The 25,047-nt window shown below is 45.0% G+C and overlaps 1 protein-coding gene across 2 annotated transcripts in view; it reads right to left on the bottom strand.

Annotated features, from left to right (window-relative positions):
* Nucleotides 1-25,047, bottom strand: part of LOC111141997 (ETS variant 6) — a 232,829-nt gene that overhangs the window by 25,402 nt on the left and 182,380 nt on the right. For both annotated transcript variants that reach the window (XM_022494917.1, XM_022494918.1), the window contains exons 3-4: nt 20,556-20,720; nt 7,976-8,110 (exon numbers count right to left, since the gene is read on the bottom strand). In XM_022494917.1, coding sequence (XP_022350625.1) covers nt 7,976-8,110; nt 20,556-20,720 — 300 coding nt within the window. The remainder of the gene's footprint in view (nt 1-7,975; nt 8,111-20,555; nt 20,721-25,047) is intronic.

Raw genomic sequence — 25,047 nt, 5'->3', positions numbered from 1 at the left:
GGGCTCAGGGTGGCAGAGATCAGTGGGAGCCCTGGAGAGGGGAAAGAGGGAGATCACAGAGGGCTTCCTGTTCTGGAGGTGAACCCAAACTGCCCCAGGCCCCTTATCTCAAAGGGCTCAGACAGCACTTCCCCAGGGGAACCAGGAAGTTTCTTGAAAACTTCCTGGCTACCTGGGGAGAGTTAGTCATGCATATTAGGGATCTCTGGCGCTGAAACTTCTGGCTTCAAGGAGCCAGCTAGCCCCTGGGCTAAAAGCAGCCTCTGTGGGACTGGAGGAAGCCAGAGGAGGCTGGAAAGTGAGCGGGTCCTCCCTGAAGCACACTGAGGCCCCCTTCTAATGGATGAAGAGGCTCTGGCCATCACCCCAGGGCCTCCACACTTTCCCATCACAATGAAATGCCGCATCCGGGGACAAGGGTCAGAGGGTAAAAGGTCATGCTGCCCCAGACTCTGAAATACAGGAAGTGAAGCAGGAAGAAGAGGTCCTAGAGAGACATGGAGGAGTTAGAGGGGAATAGAAGGGGGGGAGCGAGGGGAAGCAGTAGTACCTGGTGCCCTGGGGAAACAGGAAGTCAAGACTGGGGCCTGGTCTTAGTCTGCTGGAACCTCATTATCTCCAGCCAGATCCAAGAATGCCCGAATTGAAAGTGGGCACAAAAGGTTAATCTTAGGGTTCTTGCGTGTGAGAGGAGACATACGTCTCCCAAAGGGGTCATGGAGGGCCTACCATGCGCCAGGTACCGCGGGGTACCAAAGCACAAACACTGCTCCTTTTCAAAACGGGCTGGGCCCCGAGATGGGCACTTTTGATGTGTTTTCCCACAGAATGGAAAAGAGGGGCCTGGTTCGTCCATGAAGGAGTCCTGGTATCACGGTGTGGGTAGGCAGCAGGCCCATCCGACGTCTGGGACGCACACATGCGGTGTTTGCACAAAGTGCACTTGGTCACGAGAATGGGAATAGTTCGGAAAACTGGGATTGGAGGTAGGAAATAAAACCAACCACTGCACAACAACGTGAATATACTTAACACTCCTGAACTGCATGTAAGCTTGAAAGCGGCTAAGGTGGGAAATGTTTTGTGTCTTTAATCACCATTCAATATTGTTTTAGGTTTAAAAGACAAGACGAAGGAAAAAAATCTCAACCCAACAATGGTGAGAGATACCAAATAATGGTAATGAATAACATTTAGTGAGCACTTGCTCTGTGACAGCTATTGCTCTGAGGGCATTTTCCATATTAACGTGATTCTTGTATCAATCACATTCAATAGGTACTGACATTATCCTTCTTTTCTGGGTGGAAACTGAGACACAAGGAAGTTAAGTAACTTGCCTAAAGTCATACAGCCAGTAAATGGGGGAGCGGGGATTAGAACCCAAAGAGTGCGTGCGCGTGTACGCCTCCCCCCCCCCCCCCATTCTCTCTGGTTCCATCATGCTTTATAAGACTAACATCAATGTCAAAGCCCAGCCAATGGCCTCCTTGACTTTTTTTTTTTTTTAAAGATTTTATTTATTTATTTATTTGACAGACAGAGCACAAGCAGACAGAGTGGCAAGCAGAGGAAGAGGGAGAAGCATGCTCCCAATGGGCAGGGAGCCTGATGCGGAACTTGATCCCCGGACCCTGGGATCATGACCTGAGCCGAGAGCAGACGCTCAACTGACTGAGCCACCCAGGTGCCCCTCCTTGACACTTTGTCAATATGATCCCAGCAAGACTGGAGATTCAGGGAAGTTTTTACAACCACCTGTAACAGGTTGGCTGGATCAGCTCCAAACTTTATCTACTCTGGTGCCTCTTTAGCAGCTATACTGAAGGACCAGTTCCCAAGGAGTGACCAGCACCCAGCCGGTTCCTAAGGGGAGGACAGCCTCTGCTCTAAGAAGCCAGTGCCAGACTCCGAACTCACATTTCTCACGAGCTGGGGGATTTTCTTCATGCTCCCTTCATTCAGAGGCAGTCAAAGATCCACAGTGGGTTAATTCACTCCGAATCAGCGTGAGCTTTTGACACCATGAATGGCAGACGTACACTGGTGTCTCCAAAGTCATCTATGATGGGGCACGTGGGTGGCTGGGTTGCTTACACTTCCGACCCTTGTTTTGGCTCAGGTCATGATCTTGGGGTTGAGAGATCGAGCCCTGTGTTGGGCTCCACGCTCAGTACAGAGTTGTGCTCGAGACTCTCTCCCTCTCCCTCTGCTCTTCCCCTGCTCGAGCTTGCTCTCTCAAATAAATAAAATATATTTTAAAATTTTATTTATTTATTTGACAGAGAGAGAGAGAGAGAGAGAGAGATGGAGAGAGCACAAGCAGGGGGAGTGGCAGGCAGAGGGAGAGGGAGAAGCAGGCTCCTTGCAGAGCAGGGGAAGCCTGATATGGGACTTGATCCCAGGACTCTGGGACGATGACCTGAGCCAAAGGCAGTGGCTTAGCCAACTGAGCCACCCAGGCGTCCTAAAATAAGTAAAATTTAAAAAAAAGTTATCTTTGACCTTTTTGCTTGTCTGTTTAGATTTCGTAGGTTCCAGTACCAGGAGGCAGAAAAATTATAAGCAGGTTTGCTGGCATCTGCCACACCACACCCTGGTCAGGGGACCTGGCTTGGCCTCCTAATCTCCCCAATTCCACTCACTGCTCCGTATTTTGTCCTGTTTTCAGGGTGTTTGCACAAAACACATGAACAAAAATGTTATTTTGGTTGGTTCATTCCTGCTGCAATGGAATGAACACGGGCATGAGAGCTAAGTGGACCCAGGGCTAAGTCTCAGTTTTGCTACTTAGTAGTTATGTGATCTGGAGGCTCTTAGCTTTTGTCTCCTCATCTGTAAAATGGGGATAACAGTACTTTCTTTTTTTAAATTTTTTATAAACATATATTTTTATCCCCAGGGGTACAGATCTGTGAATCGCCAGGTTTATACACTTCACAGCACTCATCATAGCACATACCCTCCCCAATGTCCATAACCCCACCCGCCTTCTCCCAACCCCCCTCCCCCCAGCAACCTTCAGTTTGTTTTGTGAGATTAAGAGTCACTTATGGTTTGTCTCCCTCCCGATCCCATCTTGTTTCATTTATTCTTCTCCTACCCCCTTAACCACCCATGTTGCATCTCCACTTCCTCATATCAGGGAGATCATATGATAGTTGTCTTTCTCCGATTGACTTACTTCAACAGTACCTTCTTTATAGGGTAGTTATGAAGATGAAGTGATCTGGACACCTAAGAGCTTAGAACAGGGCCTGGCACACCATAAATGTTAGCTATTACTTTGTTCCTACAAAGCAAATCCACACACCTCATCTTCTTTAATTATCTCATTAAAATTGTGTAAGATTTCCCTCCTCCAAAGCAGTCTTTGGGCACTTGGATTTGGCAGTAGAGGGGATTGGGGGTGGAGGGGAAACATTTCCCTCAATAAAGCAACCCCAAAGATGAAAATCCCTGGGCTATTGCAGAATGCATGGCACCCTCCTTGCTCTTCACAAAGAAATGACTCCTCTCTATTCTCTGGGCCATTACCACATATGGCTGGATAGAGAACTGAGGTCTGTTGTTTTGGCGCTTGAAGGTTCTCACTATCACTTAGGATTTCCATGTCCACCAAGTGAGAGAGCTCCCCCCGAGCAACACATGTGTCTTCAAAGGGTGTCCACTGTTACAGAAACAATCACAACACTGCATGTGTGAATATTTTCAAATGAAAGTGATTAAAAATCACCTCCCACTCTCTTAGATAGGACACATGAGAGGGTGGGTCTAGAGAGCTGATGTATATTATAAGGGGGTCCCCCACAGGGTCCTGGGATGAGAGCATAGGATCAATGCAACTCTTGTTCCTTTGCTCTACGGACTGGAGCCTGTCCAGTCCGACAGGATAACTCTGTGGAGCTGGCCCCATTTGGAGACTAGCTCAACTGGAAGCATATTTTGTACTGCTCAATGAGCTTTTAGGGAATCACTATGCAAGTAGTTTTAACACCAGGAGGGCTACTAGAGATCGAATATATACTTAGGGACCAAACCTTTCTTGTAATTATTCCACAGGAACTAGAAGTAACTGGTTTTAGAATCTAAGGTGTCAAAAGTAGTTGATATTATGACTGTGGGTGACAGAATATATTTATTTTATCATCATTTGCTGATCTGTAATTTCTAAAGATGTTTTACCTCCTCATTTTGGTGAAAGAAACAGTATCATTTCTTGGTTTTGTCTCCTTCCTATAAAACTATCTACCTAACATTTAACTCATTCACATTATGCAGATAAAATGAGTCATAACAATAAAAGAAAAGGAATCCACTTGAATTTCGGTCATGAGATAAAGGGATGGTGCCAGTCTTGGTTTGACTACTAAAAGGGGTAATATTACCAGCAGGTCCCAGTAAGGTGAGACAAGGGAGGACGGAAGAGATGTTTAACTGATTCTGAGCAACACCAAGTGAAACACACTTTAGATTTTCTGGATTTTAATTGCCCAAGGCCCTGATGGTAGGTAGAGAATGGGTCCATTCATCTTCCTATCACCCAGAGAGACCCAGACTTTGGAGGGAATGTAGGATTTGGGAGTGTAGGAGATCTGAGAACATTCGGTCTAACCCGTCTCACAACTGGGGAAACTGAGGGCCAGAGAAGAGAAAGTTTGCCCTTATGCTTTGTTCTGGCAGAATAGAGGATTCGAGCCTGGTTTCCTGACTTCCAAACCCCATCCTTTAAAAAATATGATCGAAGCTGACCGTGCCTGCCAGGTGGTCCGGGGTGGTCCTGCTTTGTGACTATTGCCCGGCGTACCTGCTGGAGGAATCCTGTCTCCCTGTCACAGTGTCTCGGTATGGGTGAGAGATTACAAGGCTGCCTTCCTTGTAGAATACTGCACTCTATTCTCAAAAGTCAGTCAGGGAGGAGGGTGCCCATGCTGGTTCTCTTACACCTGGGTGGTCAGTGGAGGACTGCTTCACCCCAGGCCAGGCACCACACGGTTTCAGAATCGTGTACAACACACAGATTAACAATTGTTTACAAAATAAAGGTAAGTGGCTTTCATGGGATAGCCTACTTCACCCTTCAGAGTCCGGAGGGGAGCCTTGAAGCCACTTCCTGGCTCCGGGCACTGCCACACGGCTGCCTGGGAGGACGGCGAGATTTCAATGTCAGGCACTCACAGGGGCTGTGTGGGGAACTGCTGCTAGATTCAACAAGATATGTTTGGACTGTGATCTCAATTACCGTTGTGAAATGACGAATGTCTGAACCGGTTAAGCTGGCGGCCGTGATGAGGGGCAGTCGCGGGGAGGGGGTAAATGAGGCTTTGTCTTTGCACATCCCTCTGCATGCCTCACTGTGCCAGGCCGCTGAGGGGCCATGTCTGCTCTCCTCTGGAATGTTCCTGCTCTCCTTCCTGTCATATTAGCTCTGTGTCAGGTCAATGGCAACACACTTTTTCAAAGGACTGTGCCCCCAGTGATGTGGAACAGACCCCAAGGGACAGAATATTCAATATGTATAATCTCACTTTACAGATTTTTTTTTCCCAGGATCTTTCTGTATGTTCACAAATGTCCATATTCGTGTTCTACCATTCACAAGGAAGTGTGGTGGCATTAATTCTACAGACCGGTCATGTTGAGCTGGATAGTTTTTTTTTTTTTTTTTTTTTTTTTTGGTGGAGAAAAAGGAATGAGGTAGGAGGTTTTTGGAGGTAGGGACCTCGTACTGGCTGATTCTCCTCTCTGAAGGGTCCCCTTGTCATCCCCGGTAGTCAGGTGACAGGTGGCCTATGCATATCGCCTCCGTGCCCCGCACAGCTCTTCTCAGCTGATACCTTCCGACAAAGACCTAAACTTCCTTTCTCACATGTCCACCTGCTCACCTGAGAGAATGCACCGTGTCTAAACAGGCATGGACCCTCCGGTCTTGAGTCCTGGCTGATGGCTTTAAGGAATGTTCTCTGAGAACACGCTACTTTTAAGAGCCGGCTCTGAGGCCAAACTCACTGGTCCCCAGGGTGATGAAGCCCTTGACCTTGGCCTCATTAGCGTCATCCTTTTACCTACGGAGTCACCGCCACTGACATCCTAATGCTCGAGAGCATACATAGCTCGTTATGGCACACGAAGCAGCACACCTGTATTTACTTGGTCTGAGGGTAGCTCTGAGAGTCAGCCCGGCTTTCTCTATTGATTAGCTCCTACAAATGAGAACACCAACAAACACCTACTTCTGAGTCAATTCAAGGCGGAAGCATGTGTGGTGAGAGACTGTAAGCTTCCAAATGCATTTGGGAATAAAAAGAGGAATAGGAATTCCAAATGGGATTTTTTTTTTTTTTTTTTTTTAAATAATGAGTACAGGAGAGAGAGACGGGAGGACAAGAAAAAAAAAAAAAGCCCATCACACACCTTTTGTATCCAAGGAGGCAAGCTACGTAATATGATTCTTGCCTTAATGTCAAGCTTCAGTAAACTCACCTCCTCTCTTCTGGCATAGATGTTGGCTATTATGCAAGCCAGAAATGTACATGGCAGGAAGAGTAAAAGAACAGAGAAACCGAATTGCGGGGTGGTGGGAAGGGGAGGCAGCTGCTAAATTAAGCAAGGGTAAAGCCGGGGGAAGAAAGGATGAGAGAAACAGGCAGGGAGCAGGCAAGAGCTACTCGTTTATTCTCCCTCACGAAAGCAAGGGGGCCTGCTGTGAGCCACTTGGCACAAGGAAGGGATGGCAGTCGGTCGCCTGGAGTCAGGCTCTCTTTTGTGAAGTGTTAATTAAGAAAACAAATAACTTCTCATTTTTTAATTTGCCAACCACAAAACAAAACAAAAATATGGGCCCTGCTCTTGAGGAGGCGCAATCAATCTAAGGAAACACCCCAAGGAACCAGGCTTGGAGGCCCCGAGAAATCCGGTCCTAAGAGAAAGGACACATTGAAAAGTGTTACTCTGTGTCCCCAGGTCTGTTGTCTAACCCACCAGCACGCAAGTGATCATCACGCTTCTCAGAGGCACGAGGCATCGCTGAACCAAGTAAGATTTTAAGAACCTAGATCTGCACCCAAACACATGCTTTGGAATGATGTCCAGAGGCACTGTTCAAGTCTGGTCTTTTCTTTCTGTTTCCTACCGGTGCCTTTAGGACTGCCGGGACTTACCAGGCACATCTGAAGTAGGCACCTAGGCTGAGCACATTGTAAGAAACCGCCTTCGGTGCATGAAGCAGGAACCCCTGGTCCACCAGAGTTCGCGGGCTTTGAGTCTGTCTTGCTCCCCCAGCTTTTATTACACTCTACTCACAAATTTTCAAAGACCCCCCCCTCCCCCATTACTGTCCTTCATCAAAGCCCTCTCCATTCTGGGTCCAATATAACTGGCTTGGACTATCTGTGCAAAAGCAAAATGTTGATCACTGTTGAAATGGGGTAATGGCTCACAGGGGTTTATTTATTTCATTCTATCTATTTGGGAGAACTCTCTCTTGTTTGACAGTTTCCAGAACAAATGTTGTGCGGGGGGGGGGCGGGGATAAGCCTTATAACCCAATTCATCTGAGGCCTCTCTTACTTCAGGGACTCACTCCATCCTACCTGTTCTCTCTGCTTGGAGGGCTCCCCACTTCATCCTTGCTTACCAGAACTCTGCTGGGCCAGCAAGGAAGCCTCCAGAACCGCCTGCTTCATGAGGCTGACCCTGATGCCTGGGCTGGGATCTAATTTTCCCTCCCACTGACTCTTACAGCTATGCTCTGATACTCATCCTGGTAGCTCATTTCTTTAGGACAAGCAGAGAACCAAGAGTCCCTCTCTTCCATCCCGGCGTTTCCCTCGGTGTCTTCTATACAGTGAGCACTCAACACATGTGGGTTCAAGGACAAATGAATCACGTGGATAAGAACAACTTATCAAATAAACAACAGCATCTCTTGGATTGTCTAAACCTCACGCAAGGAAAGGAAAGCCTCCTCTGGTACCTTCTTCATGGTTTTGATGCAGGATGACTTCCGGCTGTGTGTGTATAGAGTTTCCAGGATGGAAGAACGGTGAGAAAAGAATGCGAGGTTTTCTCTGCTTCAGAATATGCTGAAGGAGTTCATAGAGCACATCACCTGGAAAGAAAAAGGAAAGAGAATTAGAGCAATGGGAATATTTCAGTGAACAGACTGAGCTTCGACTCTCTGGGTGGTGCTGGACTGAAGACGTACGGCGAGCCAGGTCCGCGTGCTACCCACCCCCCTGAGCACACAGGGGACACTCAGAGGATTGGAGCCATGTGATTGTTTTTTTCACTGGACTTTTGAAACTGTGCAAGTAATATATGAAAAAAGTTTTAAAAGTGCCGAAAACCAGAAAGAAAACAAAAATCACCTATAATCCTATCACTGAGAGAAAAAAGTCCCATTCCCACCATCCATCTATGGTTTTAGAGTTAGAATCAGGCTTGTCCTAGTTTTGTATCTCTCTTTTTCCCTCCACATTACTGAACTGCTCCACTGGCTGCAAAATGAGGGCCCATCACGGGGATGCACCAGACTTTACTGGACATTTCAATGATTCCAATTTATTGCTATTATTCTTGTGAAAAAATATTCTTTTCAATCTTTGCTTGCATTTCAGATTAACTAAAGAAGGATTATGCAGTCACTAGTATGAAAATTTTTAATGTTTCAATGGCAATTCATATGTTCTTCAGAGAGCTCTTCCAACAGGAAAAAAAAAAATTGCCTTTCGAACCCACCCTAATCCCAGGCAGGAAGAGAATGAGGATGAAAAAAATGCACAAGTCCGGTCAGAGGAGCTAACTATTGCAGATACCCTCTCAAGAACTGGCACATTCTGGGATGCTTACCTCCTTTAAAAATACACACAGCCATTGTTCCAAAGCTCTACCGTCTCCAGAAAATCATCTCTAGATGTCAGCCCCTTGAGGAGGTTGGTAGGGGCTGGTCTGAGCTAAGGCCCTCTGTTCTGATATATTTGGTATTTAAAGTGTCCACTGAGTAGTTAATTAGGAAAAAAAAAAAAGCCCAAACCACAAAAAAGTCCTCAAAAACCTGCCATGGTCTTGTCCCACCCCTCTGGCTTAGATCCAAGTTCAAAAATGCAGGTGGGTGATTAATCTTTAAAATACCACAGGCTTTCCTGACTGTCCCCCTACGCCCTTCCACATACAGATATGCAATCAGCAATTGTACCAAATAATGGGCTTTTGTCTCTAATTTTAGCCATTTTTAACAGATACTTTAATTAACAACTTAATTTAACTGCATATTTTGGGCTATTGCTAAATTATTTTTTTCTTTTAAATTCTGTCTGAACCTGAGAAACGCTCCATATTAATTTCTTTTTTTCGGGGCGCCTGGGTGGCTCAGTGGGTTAAGCCGCTGCCTTCAGCTCAGGTCATGATCTCAGGGTCCTGGGATCGAGCCCCGCATCGGGCTCTCTGCTCAGCAGGGAGCCTGCTTCCTCCTCTCTCTCTACCTGCCTCTCTGCCTGCTTGTGATCTCTCTCTGTCAAATAAATAAATAAAATCTTTAAAAAAAAAAAAATTTCTTTTTTTCTGCAGACCACTTGTACCAAATAAAGTTCAAGGATGTTCTGTTCTAAGTGATTCCTGAGGTGTTTTGTTTTGTTGGTATCTTTGTTTTGACTTTGTTCCTTCCTCCACCTTCGAGTTTGGGTGGTATTAAGCATGACTTAGTGACACTATTTACTATTAGGATTCAATAAAGCAAAAGACTTTAAAGAGCTGAAGGCAAGCATGTCATTTGGGCATTTCCTGATGATGACATGGGTGTGAGGATGCAGAGGGGTTCCACTCCAGACTTGGAAGAATGTTCTAGGGAAGGTAGAACTGTGGCACACACGAGTGCGTTTTTTTGAGCTGGGAAAGCTTGGAGCACTTCTAATCTGAACCTAGTAGTCATGGTAATGTCGTCTCTGATGAGAGGAGGATACAGAGCCTGAAATACAGTCCTATTTTAATGATTCATATTTTAATCGCTTACAAAAATAAGTCCCTAATCAACACTTTGTTTCTTTTGGTGTAGTGTAATGTCTTCCTGAACTTTCCTTAATTTACATGGCCTCACACCCGCTGGGTTTTATCCTGTGGGTTGGAGCAATGCTTTATTTCGGTAGTACGCGGAAAGAGAAAACGCAACACTGAAAAATGTGTTCCTGATGATTAGTATTACTAAAAAAAATGGCCAGTAATTAGTGCATCCATTTTGGAAGAGGAGGCCAGGAAATATAAATTTAGTGTCTGTGAGGGTGTTCAACTTTGCTCAGAGAGGCAGGCTGATGTGGGGAAGGCACAGACTTGCAGATGTAGGCCGCCCTGCCCCTCTGGGCCTGGTGACCTTGAACATGTCCCTAACCTCCCCGTGAAATGCAAAGGCCATCTACCTTCCAAGTCTGCTGTGTGGGTTCAACGAGGGAGTGTGGCAAAGCCCCTAGAGCAGGCGTGCTTGCTGCACGTGTTACACGCCACCCTCTCCTCAGGGGTCGCTCCTGGGGCTCTGGAAGCTCCGCTGTTTGCTGAGTCAAGTCCAGGCAGGTCACTTCTGTTTTGTGTTTCCATTTCTCTAAGCACCTCCAGAAAGCGAGGCCACAAAGCAGGAATGGGGAAGAGTCTAGAGTCAGACTAGGGTCTTAGGCATGTCCTTTGCCCTCTGGAGGCCTCAGTTCTTTGGTCTACAAAACGGCCATGTTAACAGCATCTACGTTATAGAATTCGTGTGAGGAAGGGATGAGCTCATCACGGGGCTTAGCAATCAGCAAGAACTCAGCAAACAGGAACTGTTTTTGTGACCTCCGCTCTCCCAGCCACCATCACTGTTCTTATTGATATTATGACAGCATGTAGGACAGACCTGTAGACCCTTAAGGCAGTCTCTTAGGGAGAACAAAGGAGTGTCTGGGTCATGGTCATTGTTCTGTTCCCCCTGTAGAAAGGTCAAAGGTTAATTGAGGCCATCTACCCATCTTGGCTTCTCTGCACCCCTCCCGCTGAACTCTTCCTCTGGGCCTGGTAGGCAAGCCCACAGAGGGGCTGATAGGCGCCCCACTCCAGACTCTCCCAGTGCTGGCTCTCTTCTGCCTCTCATCCCAAAGCTGGCAAAGGGAGCCAGGCAGACAAGGTTCATGTCTCAGTGTGCAAGAGAAAGCAGGGGAGGGGTGAATCAAATGGAATTCTGCCAGTTCCTTACCTAAACCATAAGCCTGGGATGAGAACTAGTGAGATAACATTCCTAAGTGTCACCTGGGATGGCTGGCTAATAGGTGTGAGCATGGGCAAAAGGTCCCACGTTCCAAGCCAGGAAAAAATTGAATCTGAAAACTGTAAATGATGGCCATAGATGGATCAGTCCATTCACAGACATAGGTTTCCTCAGCAACCAGGGGCTCAGTTGGGGAATGTGGCTGGCTTACAAAGGCATCAGTACTATGGGGGAGAAACCAACTTACGGTGCACAGCCTGGTACGTGTGGTTGGCAGTAATAGTGTGTGCCTGATAATAGCTTGGAATCTTAGAAAGGATTCTAGAGGTTACTTAGAGCGACTCGAACTTGTGTTCAGTAGAAGTCCCCTGCCTCCCCTTCCCTTGCCAAGAAGTAGCTTTGGCTGAGTACTTCCAGGGATGGGAGGCCGGCCACAAACACAAACAAACCATTTTTGGACAGCTCTAGTTGATAGAAAGTTCTTCTGTTGAGTTGGAACTTGGCCTCCCCTGCAAACTCATGTACCTCAGTTCCTAGTCTTGGCTCTGGAACAACACAGAGCATGTGTCTTGTCTACAACAGTTTTCTAAATAAATAAAGACATGCCCCCTCCCCCATCCTCTTCCATCTCTACTGCCTCCTATTCCCTCCAGCCCCCAGCCTGTTCTCTGGGTACACTTGAAAATCATGTTCGTACCTACACGGAAGAGTGCATCTAAAAAGTAGTATTAACAAAAAGATCTCTGGAATAAAAAAAGAGATTAAAAAATAAGTTACATTTATTTGCTTGCTGAAAATAAAGAGCATGAGCCCTAGCACTGTATATCTAATTTAGCTGATGACCACTGGCTTGAATTCAAAAGGCACTTGTCAAAAAATTCTTGGCCCATTTGATTCGTGGTAAATCTTCTCTGTCTTCCCAGAAAAGCAATACCTACTGCTAACTGCAAAAGTTGCAAGGGAACCAAGGCTTCTGTTTAAGGGACAAGACCTATTGTTGGTTTCTCTTTGTATCTTCATGCACACATGCATGGTTCACGTTGACACATGCATGTACGGAGTGGGGGCTCCCGGGAAGCTAGTGAGTTGCAGGGCTTTCACCCTCATAGGCTCCTGGGAAGAGCCCTAAAACCATCTGTGTCCCCCAAATTATAAGCTTCAGGCCCCATAAAACTAGCTATCCCCCGGATGTGTGCACACACACACACACGCACACGGATGAACACGCACATCTACAACACAGAAACCCACAGACTAAACACATGTGTAATTCTGTAGTGGTGATCCCGATGTGAAAAGCCAGGAATCCACTCTGGGAAATAAGAAATTCTATTATTGTATTTGTGATCTATTTCCGTCGGATAGTTGCAAGACTGAACAAACCTGCCACAAGTTGTCTTATCAATGTTCTTGGTGTCTCTGAAGACTGAGAACAGACAGATGCTGTTTGGAGGGGGTGGTGGGGTTAAGGTTTCTTTCCTTCTGAGGAAAGAGCCTGGGCTCTGGGGCAAGAGGTCCCAGGTCCCCTTGGGTCCTCTGTTTGTCAGCTGCAAGCCCTCAGGCAAAAACTCTTTCTCTGTGAGGCTTAACTCCAGGCTTAGTGAAACATTCTTTTGTCTCAACTGAGAATAATACCACAGACTTGGCAGGGCTGATATGAAGATCAAGTGAGATGATATGAACAAGCACCAGACCCACGTCTGCGATAATGTGGGCTCAATAGATGGCACCCCTTGTGATCTGGTAATTATTCACAGACGTGTCTCAAAAATCTGGAAACCATTTGCTTTGCTTCAACACTTTTGTATTTAAAGTGCCTATACAAGTTTCATGAAGTCACATTCATATGTATTGAAAAAGTGTTTTCCCGGTTGACATCATTTCACATAGACATTTCTAGCTCAGTCTCTCTCTCTCTCTCCTAGTTCACAATTGTATCTTCAACCTCTTTCTACGGGATTCTTCCCTCTGGCACTTAAACAATGTCCAGTTTTTCCTGTTTTCTGCGCACGCACACACACACACACACACACACACACGCACACACACATCTCTTGTCCCCATCTTTCCTTCCAGGTACTGCTCCTGGTTCTCTGGTCCCAGTACAGCCAAGCTTGGCCAAGGAGCTGTCCAACTCTATTCTTGCCACTTCTCTCTGCTTCTACTGCTGACCTCCTCGTGGTCAAACCAGAGGGCAATGGTCAGTACTTGGGGACTCTGCTTTTCAGCAACGTTCATCAGTAGCGTTCACTATCAGCCTCCTTCTAGAACACTCCATGGCTTGGGACATTCCTACCCCTCCTGGTTTTCTTTCAACCTCCTCCAATCCTGTAACAGTAAGGCTCCTGATCTCCCACTAGTCTTTCTTTCCGGTAATCTCATCTACTCCCATGGCCTCTGTCAGCCCATCCATGCTAAATCTACTCAAGCCAGGCATTTCTTCTCAACTCTAGAACCTTCAGTTATCTCCTAGATACTTCCCTCTTGCATGACCTACAGATACCACATGGTTAATGTGTCGAATGTGAAAGTCTTTATAACCCACATGGTGTTTCCTAGTACAGTGAATGCCCAGTTGTTCAGACCAGAAACCCAGAAGTCATGTTTACTTAACTCCTCTATTTCTCTCATCTAACATCTAATCAGTCACCAAGACTCTCAGACTCTGCCTTCTATATGCTCCTGGCATCATCCCTTTCTCCCTGCTGATCTCATCTTACTTCAGGTCACCATCATTGCTCTTGAACGCCAGCCAAGTCAACTGCCCACAACCACTCTTCACCTTTGCCCTTTGTTGTGCCAATCTCTGCTTAAAACACTTCTACCTGTCTATACAATAACCTTTAGGTCCCGAACATGATCTGCAAGGCCCTGTATAACCAATAACTATTGATGAATAGTCATTAAGCCACAGCATATTCTCCAAGATTCTTTAGCAAGTCCCATACTGTGGATGGCTTGGGCATTTCCAGTTTTTACAATTACAAATAGGATTGCTCAGGGCATCTCTCCCCACCCCACCCCCGCCATTAGACAGTGTCCTTGGGATACTTTCTTCAAATGGTATTATCAGTGAAAGAGTCTGATCACTTTTAAAGTTCTTATGCATTCCCTGTTCTGTTGAAGGCTGGACCTATGCACGGCATCACCTACAGGGCTACCAGGGGTGCCTCCCCTAGGGTTTCACAATGCTTAACTTCTCAAGTTCAGTAGGATGAAAGCAGAATTTTAACATTCTTAATATTTACATTTCTCAGGTGATGACTTACTGTGCACATAACCTCATGTGAAGATGATCTGAAGTAACACATTCTTAAATTTGCACACTTTTCTCTCTCTCTCTTCTGTTTTTATTCAGATTTTAGTTTCCTTTTGACCAAATCGTTTAAAAAAAAAAAAAAAACTGCGAGCGTGGGAGAGATACGTTTCAGATTTGTCATCATATTCTCTCTGCTGGGTCCTTTCTGCCCAGGGTAGATGTTCAGGATGAAGTCTAAGGCCTCAGGTCCTTCTGATAAATTCAGCAGTGAGAATGTCAAGGCAGGCACTGGCCCAGGGAGGTCCTGCTGGTGGCCATGACAGGCTCCTTCCACTGGGCCAATGCTTGGTTTTCCATCTCTGTTCAACCTTATTTTCTGAAAATTCCATTCAATTCATTTTTGCAGGCTGATGAAATGACAGGCCTTTTTGTTAAATTCAGAGTGCCTCTGTAACCACAACATAAGCTAGTCTTTTACTTAGGAATAAGTATCTGGGATTTAGCTTGATATCTGTGTCTGAGACACAGAAATCCTGAGAAAAAGGGAGCTGGTTGTGGGAAAATCTGAATATTGTCTTTAAGACAAGAATAAACCAGTTAGGAAAGAGATACCGTAGGACAACTGCCTTTAGATGGATGCGGAACATAAAGAGACACTATAGAGAAACAAAACAACAAGCCTGTGAGAAAATAGGAATATTGTAAAATAAGCATGCGCCATATTAAAGGAAGTGTTGTTATGTTTCACACGTTATAATATCACACCGTACGGCAGAGGGGTTGGTCATCACCACCGTTTCACAAATGGGAAAAGCGAAGTGCTAAGAAATTAAATTACTTTCTGTAACTGACCTATCTAAGCATTTCTCTGATGTGTGTACATTTTTTTCTTCCTTTCCTTTTTTTTTTTTTTTTTTGCTCCATTCACAGACAGATGGAGAAGAGCCAATGCTGGGTACCTCAACCAAGGGTCATGCCTGCTGCAACTCCCACACTCCTCTGTGACCCATCCCCTTAGATTCTGCACCCTGATTCTAAAATAGTCTGTTGACCCAGCCATTCAACCCAGCAAGTGCACCTACCATTGCTTAATAGAAAAGAAAAAGCAAGTTGGTCCAAGGAGGAACTTTAAGAAGATAAAGATCAGTATTTTTCACTCAACCTTGAAAGAAAATTTCAGTATATTTGAAGGTCACAAGCAAAGCATATTTCCAAAAGCGAAGATTTTGATGTGTTGGAGAGGGAAGAAATAATTCGTAGAATTACATTCTGGCATGTTAAATGACTGATTTACTTAATAAACCCATCATACATTTTTTTGTTGAATTGAACTGAAGGAACTTTGAAAATAGGCTTATTTCCCATGTTTTGGCAACAACAGATAGTCTAATATGAATTAAATTAAGATAACTTGTGGGTTTTGTTGTTGTTGTTCTCATAAAACATGTGCACATAAATCCATTCCACCTTGATGTCTTATAATGGATAACTCTAAGTAAGAGTTAATATCAACACTAATTTGTCTGTTCCTTCTTAATTCATGTGTTTTCTCAAGTTTCAAAGTAGTCAAATAATCAAATACCCCTTTGAATTGAAATCATCCCAGGCCATTTAAGGTACTAACTGCTTAGTAGCTCAAAGAGTAGGTAAAATTATCCTGTACACGTAAAATTTTATAAAGTTACAGGTACTTTACATTTATCCTTTAGCTTTGCAAATGTTATGAATTCACCATCTTACATCTTTTAACAGGGAGGATATTCCAAAGACAATATCCCATTTATCTTCAGCCTTAAGATCTTCAGTTTGGAGATAATATAATTACTTAAAGCACATTCTGCATGTTCCCTGCTTTATTATAGAGTTGAAAATGGAGAACTTATGTCCTGGAAATGGATGAGATAAGTGCAGTTTGTCAAATTGGCCAAAGAATGTGGAGTTCACAGAGGCTACCATATTTGGACCTAAGACATATTAACATTTCAGGTAATCGTAATTCACTGGGTCCCATTCCTTCCTCTCTACATTTGAAATGAGTTGTGTTGAGGAGAATGTTATTTCCATATACAGAGAGCATAATTCTGGGTGAGGCCAGGCAGGAAACAAGGCTGGGAGGAAGCTATAAACATCCATTCACGGTGACGGGGCAACCAGATACTTTTGTTTTATTTCAGCAGCCCCATGATTAGTGCGAAGCTGCTGCTGATTCATCTTGGGCAGTAAAAAAGATTCAAAGAAAGACAGAAAGAACTGGGTGAAGTATAAGTTTTACAGGGCACACAGGTTGAAGGAGATCAAAGTATTTATTCATTACCTATGGGTTAAGAGGTTGTGCTGTTGAACAGAAGCTGAACACTGTTTCATGCTTGAAGCTGGGCTGAACTGTTAAGAGTAGAAGGAAGTGCAGGATCCATATGGTAGAAATTCCATTTTATGGAAGAGGAAAATATGGGCCAATGAAGTATTGTGACCTGTGGAGGGGCCATGTAGAGAACCTGGGCCTCAGGACATCTATGACATCAAATGCTCAACCAGAAAGCCCACATCAGGAAAAATAGTGGCAAATATGCATCTGAGAGCTAAAAAAGATTTTCTATCTATACCTTGTCTCTACCCAAGGAGAATGCCGGCAGGTAGATCATGCCTTCGTTACCCTGCTATGTGGCCACATCACGAGACGGTCTTCTTAACTCTTTCTTGGCTCTGTTTCCAAACCCTCTGACAGTATCCCCCTGTTCTATGGTAAATTTTCTTGCAGTCACCACTGGCAGGTAACACCTTAAAATTCTGTCCATGGCTTTCTGGTAGATGCCTTAATTAAATCACCTACAGAATACATTTCTCTTACTCCCAGCTCAATGTAATGGGAATAATGCTCCCATCCACTCTTCTCCGCTCTGGCCTGGCTCTGGTCTCAGAATTCCAACTGCAGAACAGAGCATGTCTTTTTGGATGCCGTAGCATCCCTTGGCCAAAATGAGTCTTAGCCCTTCCTCCACATGAGCTCCTCATCTTAGCTCAGCATTCTGGCCCTGAAGTCCTATTATTTTACTCTCATTGATCTTGTTCTGGATTTCAGTGTCTCCAAATTAGGACTGTTGCAAGAACATTCTAACTAGGTCTCCTGTTTTTAGGGACCCTATGTCCACCCCATGCACCAATGGCCAAGGTTTGCTCCAAAGGGAGAGCTCCAATTCTATTATTCCCCTGATCAAAACCTTCTAGTGGTTTCCTACTACCTGCAAAATAAAATTCAAACTTCTTGACTTGGGCTTCAATGGAGTCATGTGTTGGGTCATCATTCAATCAATATTTGTTGAGCACCAACTGGATGCCATGCACTGTGCTAAATGTTGGAGGCAAGTCAGCTTAACAAGACATAGCCCTTGCCCAAATAACTTCCTACTCTAGGAGAGGGACGCAGAACAGAAAGCAATCACATATAACATGGTGTGTGTGTGTGTGTGTGTGTGTGTGTGTGTGTGTCAGGAGCCATGCCAGAATTAGGGTATGCTCTGTGATAAAAGAGGAACAGCACCTATCCCAGGCTGGGGTGGAAAGAGGTGGAGGAGAGGAAGGCAGGGGGCAGTCAGGGAAGCAGGGATCGAATCAGGGAAAGCTTTCCTGGAAAAGGTCAGCAGAACGTCACATATGAAACGGCAATCAGAAAAGCTGGGCAGGGTGATGAGTGATGATGTACAGTGTTTTAAACAGAGGATCGAGTTTGCATGGCCTTCTCTCTCAACTCCAACTCTACACTAATTGATACAGTTCTTCTTTAACACCTTTACTTACCTCTGCCTTCAGTTGCCTTTCCAGGCTTTCAAAGTCAGGCTCCACCACCACCCCCTGGAGATTTTGTTTGACAAGCCAGCCAGAAATCACCTCTGCTATCCCTAAACTTCCTTAGCCCATACTTCCATACCTGGAGCATGGAGCTGCTCAGTGCATACTCACCAGGTGAATTTCTGCTGCCTCTTCACTGGGGTCTAAGCACCCTATGACCAGCCTAGCGCACTGACTTCATCTGGCCTCCCGCCTCCTGCCTCTTCCCTTCATCAGATGGACTACCTCACCATCATCCAAATACACTAAGCTGATGCTGCTCCAGGGACCTGGAATGTTCTTCCCCTGACCTCCTCAGTTCTACCCATCTTTCCTACACCACATCAACTCATTCCTTCTTTCATAAGCCCCATCGCAACCTGACCTCTCTTCCCTCTACAGCTTGCTTTTACCTTTAGGTTCAACGTAATCCTCTCTCTCTAATTGGACCACAGGGTCCTGTCCACCTTCCACATGGCCCACTCTGGCAGAGACCTGACAAAATGGCAAGAGATGACTGGGAGGCTATTGCCCATCTTTGCTTCCAGCTTTGAGTGGAGAGAATCTGGTTTCTAAAGTAGACAGAGGTCACTAGGGAAAAAAATAAATCAGCAACAAAAAGGAGTACCTGAGATATGTTGGGGGAGGCGGGGAGACTTATAGACTCATAGAGGAAAGCCAGGTGAAGGGCTAAGTCAAATCCTATCAAAATGCATCACCGTGTCTTCCCTTGTTTGCCTTACATGAATGGTTTTTCTGGAACACACTAAAGAGTTAAGAGATTCTTTCCTCCAGAGAGGTGACTTTGCCCCTTTAAGTATACCTTTGTGTTTTCATGAGAACAAAGTAAGTTATTTTTGCTTTAAATTAAAAGGAACTATTTCATTTCCTTTGAGGTTAGTTTTATTTATGTCTATGGTCGTTCTAGTTTTCTTATTCTGAGACAATAGAAAGAATCAATGATTTGAGACAAAATGTTTCAGGTATGTCTTCCACCATTCCCTGGCAGAACTTCAAAAATGATCTGTTTTTCAGAGATAATAAACTTTGAAGTTTCAATAACATCTCTACTTCTGGGGGAAACTTCCCTTTATCATTTCCTCATATCAACGGTTTGCTGCAATTGGGAAAAGCGGGGGAGATACTGTTCTGTATCCTTATCTCACCCCCTATGATGGCGATGTTTCCTCGTGACGGTTAGTTTATTAACCTCTGGCAGGCCTCCAGGAGTAAATAAGGGTTGAACGTCGTTGGATCTATGCCAGGAACTCATGCAAGATCTTTGCCCTTTGTCAAGACAAAGAGGGTCTCTGCCGGACAAGTTACATCAAAATGGGCCACAATGAGACTCGAGAGAAGGAGGGTCTGTTGGTACTTGAAGAACTAGCCCCTTGAGGGGCGTAAATCCCAGACCAAAGGTCCACTTTCACATATGGAGTTCCCAAATAACTATCTTCTAAATATCCTAATGTTTAAGAAATGAAATTAGAAAGTATATTTGAAGTCTTACCTAGGTCAGCAATACACTTTGCAGGTACAAAAGCTCTTCACTGAATCGAATCTTCCCATGGAGTCTTAGAGGCCCTTATTATGACAAAACTGCCTAGTTAGATGAGCCTGAGAAGTCTTCCACATGCACTTTGCAGGATTTCTATAAGCTACAAGATGCAACACTTCACACAATCCAGTACTTCAAAGGGTGTCAACCTGAAGCCCTTTGAGTTTATTTCTAAGCTTGCCATAGCTCCTAGCATCTCCACCTCTTTCCCCATCCTTACCTCCTGTTCCCTCATGTCTCTTCTTCCCACTCCATCTACCTTAGCAGGGCTCAAGCCCCTTCCTCTTCTGTCTTTGGTTTTCACTGAGCAGCTCACCACCCAAACTCACTCCTAAGCACCTCTTTCAAACGTTTCAGAATCAGAAGCAACGCAGAGTGAAAGGGCTGGAATGCATTCTCTTCTTGATTTGGTGGCCACAACTAGATCCCTTAAGTCCCAGTGTCTGTAGGTCCTAAGTAGATTTCTTCTCCCAACCTTCAAATTTTCCCCTTGATTTGGAAGTTCTTCCTCTTTTCCCCTCAGACTGACATATCAGCAGGCTCTTTCCTCTATTAAGCTGAGGTCATCGTCTTTGTGTTCCTGGGGGCCTACTGTAGGGATTTCTTGGGCACGGTGAGTGGTAGCAAAGACCAACCAACGGCTAACAGATTGTCCCTGCTGAGCACGTGTCAGGGGTCCAGACTCTCACCTGAATGAGGAGATCGATAGCGAAAGTCCTCTTTGGTCAGCAGCAGGAGAGCTTTGCCATTCATTTCAAACGTGTTGCTGTCAATTGGTCTTAAAGAAAACTCATTTTCAGCCCACTTGAGCCACTGGGCTACGTCATCCCTGCTCCAGTAAACTGGCTGCAAGCCTGTTGGAGAGAGAGCAAGGCAGAGAGAGGGAGGGAGAGAGAAAGAGAGAGAGAGAAGAAGGTCTTGTCAGTTAGACAGTTGGAATAAAGGGAAAAGCTTTCTGAATGGTTAATAAAATTGAGGGTCCATGTCTGAAGAGCCTTTATGTTCAACTCTGAATCCCAAGTTAAAGCTCAAGATTTATAAGTACCAAAGTGTGGTATCCAATTAACTATTTATTTAGAGGCAAAATAAGACAAACCCTTTTTTATGTCTTCAATGGACCCTAGGTCTTGGTGCCGGGTCCTTCCTTGTCCAGCCCCTGAGGCTGTCTTGATCCCAGGGATGCCCTAAAGCTGAGGCTCTTCGGTGGCCTGAAACACGCACGGGACTCAGAGTCATGACAGATGTCAATGTGCTTTGGAGGGGCCCTTAGCATCACAGTTGAGCTGATTGTCACCCACTGTCCTTTTGAAGTGAGAATGTTCCAGAGCTGGGCTTGACCTTCGAGAGCTGCCAAATAATGAAGTGTTCCCTGAAGCTTCTTCCAAGAAGAACAATTCACTTAGCCTCTGGGAAACTATCAGGCTAGCCTCTGGGAATGAGAGGGCAAAGTGAGGATAAAAGGTCTTCTGCCTTTTCATTCTACTTTTTTGATGTTAGAACTTCCTGGCGGGGGTGGTACTTGGACTCTGAGTAGGACCAGAAGTGGGCCAAAGGGAGGGCTGCAGCTTGGGTTAAGAGGGTAGCTCAGGCTGGATCTTTCTGGATGCCTCTGAGTCTATATTTTTATTTCATTTTGCTGTTATGAGAAATCTTTGATATATCATTCAAGTGTTTTAGAACAGTGGTTCTCAAAGTGTGATCTGGGGACCCCTCAGGGTTCCCAAGACCTTTTCAGGGTGTCTATGAAGTCAAAACTCTTTTCATAACAATATTAAGAGGTTACTGACTTTTTCCCACTCTCATTCATTCATGAGTATATAGTGGAATTTTCTAGAAGCTACATGACATGTGATATTGCAGCGGACATGAGAATCCAGCCATTTTCTATGATGCCAGACATTAAAGAGACTTGCAAAAATGTAACACAATGCCACTTTTCTCGCTAATTTTTTTTTGTTCTGGAAGATATATTCATAAATATATACTTAATGCTAATATAAGCTTAACTTACTAATTTCAGTAAGTACTTTTTAAATTCTCAGTTTTAATTTCCAATATGGTAAATATAGATAGATAAAATCCATATGAGTGAAGCTCTTTGGGTCTTCAATAATTCTTAAGAACTGAAAGCAGTCCCGAGACCAAATGATAACAGACGTGTTGGAAGAAGCTAGAAGCTCAACAGAGCTTCATTCTTTAAAACTATATTGCATGAATTAATAGTTCAAGTACAATGGAGTCAGGGTTTGCTAAGAGGAGATTCGGTCTCCCCAGTAAGTTACTTAAACTTGCTAAGGAGACTCGAGTGTGCTGTCAAAGAGCCCTTCAGCTGGATCCTGGAAAGAGTCACCTTTTCATCCTTAAGCATCACAAAGAACTGTCTGGTCTACTTGGATGGGCTGCTTTTCCTCCCTGGTGGACAAGGGAACGAACAGTTCAGATCTCTTGGAGAAGGTCCAGGGCCTCTGGGCATGACTATTGGCTCTGTCTTCCAGGTGGCTGCTACCTTGCAAAGTCTAGTTTTGAAGAATGGCAGCTGGCTTCCTTGAGCTCTGGGGAAGTCCTTTCTAAAGCAGGCTATCGTGTAGGGCACCAGGAAAGAACTATGGGAGCTGGGCTCATTAGAGAAGGGCATTTAAGAGTTCTTCTTGTTTTGCACATTTAATAGTTTTACATGAGAAAAAAAATGTGGCATCATAAAATAAGAACATGTAGCATGCTCCTGCTCTATGATCTTGAGACTAAAAGACAGCCACTAACGAGTTCAAGGTTTTGTTTCTGCCTCTTAACTGTGCCAAGAAGTAATGCCTATTCAAATGGTCCTTGGATATAAAAGGTGTCCCCACTCTTTCCAATGACCTTGAAAACATATCTGGAATTGCAGTGAAATGGGAGTGGGCCTGAGGATGGTTCCACAAGATCTCAGCTTCTGAACCGGTAAAAATTCTTAATGTTTACTTCCTATCATCAGTGGTGTCACCTTTGAACAGGAACAGCACAGTGATTAGTGACTTGTTACTAGAACTTTCCCCTTCCCCTCCTTCACACAAACAGCATGGGTACAACCAGATACTGGGAGCCAAGTGTGAGGTTCCAGTGAAGCTTGGCCTAGGAAGGAGCCTGGTCGTAGGTGGGCCACAGAGCAGAAGACGCTCAGTCAGAAACAGGAAAAACGATGGGGTAGCTTATTGGAAGTGTGAACTCCAGAGCAAATACAGAACCGAATCCCACTCAGGAGGGGAAATGAGAGTAAAATGCTGAAGTGTCTGTAGAGATTCACTGAACCGGAGGGAGGCGGGTGAGAAGGGGGTGGGGGACACAAGTAGTAATTTGAGGTTCTTTATATTCTATGGAAGAAAATACTCATGAGTAATCTTTTCCCTAAATACGAGAAGAGTCACACACTCCAAACACCCCTGCTGGTGAAGGGCGACAGTTTCTCTTTTCACTTCCCATTAATGTCTCCCACAGGCCAGTCCCTGAAGCCAACGCTGCGGAAACCCCCTCCCAGGGAACCGACCGGAGTGCTGCTCTGGGCCGTGTGCAAAAGAGACCCATCGAGTCACCGCCAGTCTGGGGAATACCAAGGCAATCCTAGCAGGTTTACAAAAGTGACCCCAACAAACCTAGCTACCTGCTCAAGGCCTGCCAGGACACCGACCAGAGTCACTACTCTTCCTTTAGCATAAAGAGAAGGTAGACACATTCGCCAAGCTTCTGGAAAGAGGCTTGATAAACTACGGTGTTCAAAGTCAAGTTCTACGGCTGTTTCCTCTTTAATTCACTAGAACGACTGAGGAAAAAGAAGCCCCTTTTCCTCAAACCTAATAACTCTTAAGGCCTGGGAGTTATAGCATCTAAATGGAACAGAGCCTTGGACCCAGAGGCAACGCTGTCTAATTAGGACCATTTAATTTGCTTAATAGTCATTTATTAAGCACATCTATCATCTAGCACTCTTGTAAGCACTTTATAAATATAAGTTCATTTAACTGCATTGCTCACAGCAATCCCACGAGATAGGGGTTTGGATCAGGGAACTCTGGCTCAGAGTATTGAAGGGATTTGCCCAAGGTCATAGGGTCAGGGTAACAAGAGGGGCTGAGATTCGAACCCAGGCAGTCTGGTTTCAGAGTCTGTGCTCTTATCCCTCACGTTTTGCTTGCGCACGCATTTCCCACCCAGAGTCAGAATTCAGATTGATTTTCAGTATCTATTAGGGATTCAGAGAAGACTGAGTCAACTGAAACCTCCTCATCCCAGACTTTGATCCTGGGAGGCCTTCTCCAGTTACCAACAGACTAAAAATAGAGCAAAAAAAAAAAAATTGTATATCTCTGGAGAAGTAGATTTATAAATGGGAAGAGGAGGGAGGTGTAGGTGGCCCTCTGCTTTGAACACATCCAGGAATAACGCGCTGCCCTCACTGGCTACTCGAGGCTCACTGGCACTGGTCTTGAGACTTAACGTGGCTCACTGCGGCTAACCTACCAGAAGCCGCACAGGCAAGGTGAAGGAGAACTCTCACACAGAACTGCCCTTACGGTTTTCTCTTGTGGCGTTAACTCAACAAAGCTGAATCATACTGATGTTACTTATCATTAGTGAAAGGAAGAGAGAGATCCTTTTCCTGTGCCTCTGTCACACTACTCCCTGTGCACATTATAAGCCCATGAGAGCCATACTAAGACCTGCATTTTTTTTTTTTTAGATTTTATTTATTTATTTGATAGACAGAGATCACAAGTAGGCAGAAAGGCAGGCAGAGAGAGAGAGGGGGAAGCAGGCTCCCTGGTGAGCAGAGAGCCAATGTGGGGGCTCAATCCCAGGACCCTGGGATCATGACCTGAGCCGAAGGCAGAGGCTTTAACCCACTGAGCCACCCAGGTGCCCCAAGACCTGCATTTTTAATGTTAGTTCATTTCAGAGCATATTTGAGAAGAACTTTGTAGAGAAGAAATGAACTGCTGTGATTAAGAAAATTCCTAAGAATTCTACTGCATGTTTTTTTTCTAAGTAGGTCAAGTGAAGTTCATGGTGTCACACTCTTTAGTGACACCCAGGCCCTAAATTTCCTTCTAATAGTTCTTCGATTCCATGGTCAGAGGAGCAGCCACTTTCATCAGCACATTGTTAGCCCAATTTCAAGTTCTCCGAGTTACATTTAGAATAATGATGGAA

Source organism: Enhydra lutris, unplaced genomic scaffold (assembly GCF_002288905.1).
Source record: "Enhydra lutris kenyoni isolate GAN:26980312 unplaced genomic scaffold, ASM228890v2 scaffoldscaffold7, whole genome shotgun sequence".
NCBI classification, from domain to species: Eukaryota; Metazoa; Chordata; class Mammalia; order Carnivora; family Mustelidae; genus Enhydra; species Enhydra lutris.
Note: the sequence above shows the minus strand (reverse complement) of the source record. Positions and strands in the feature narration are given on the sequence as shown.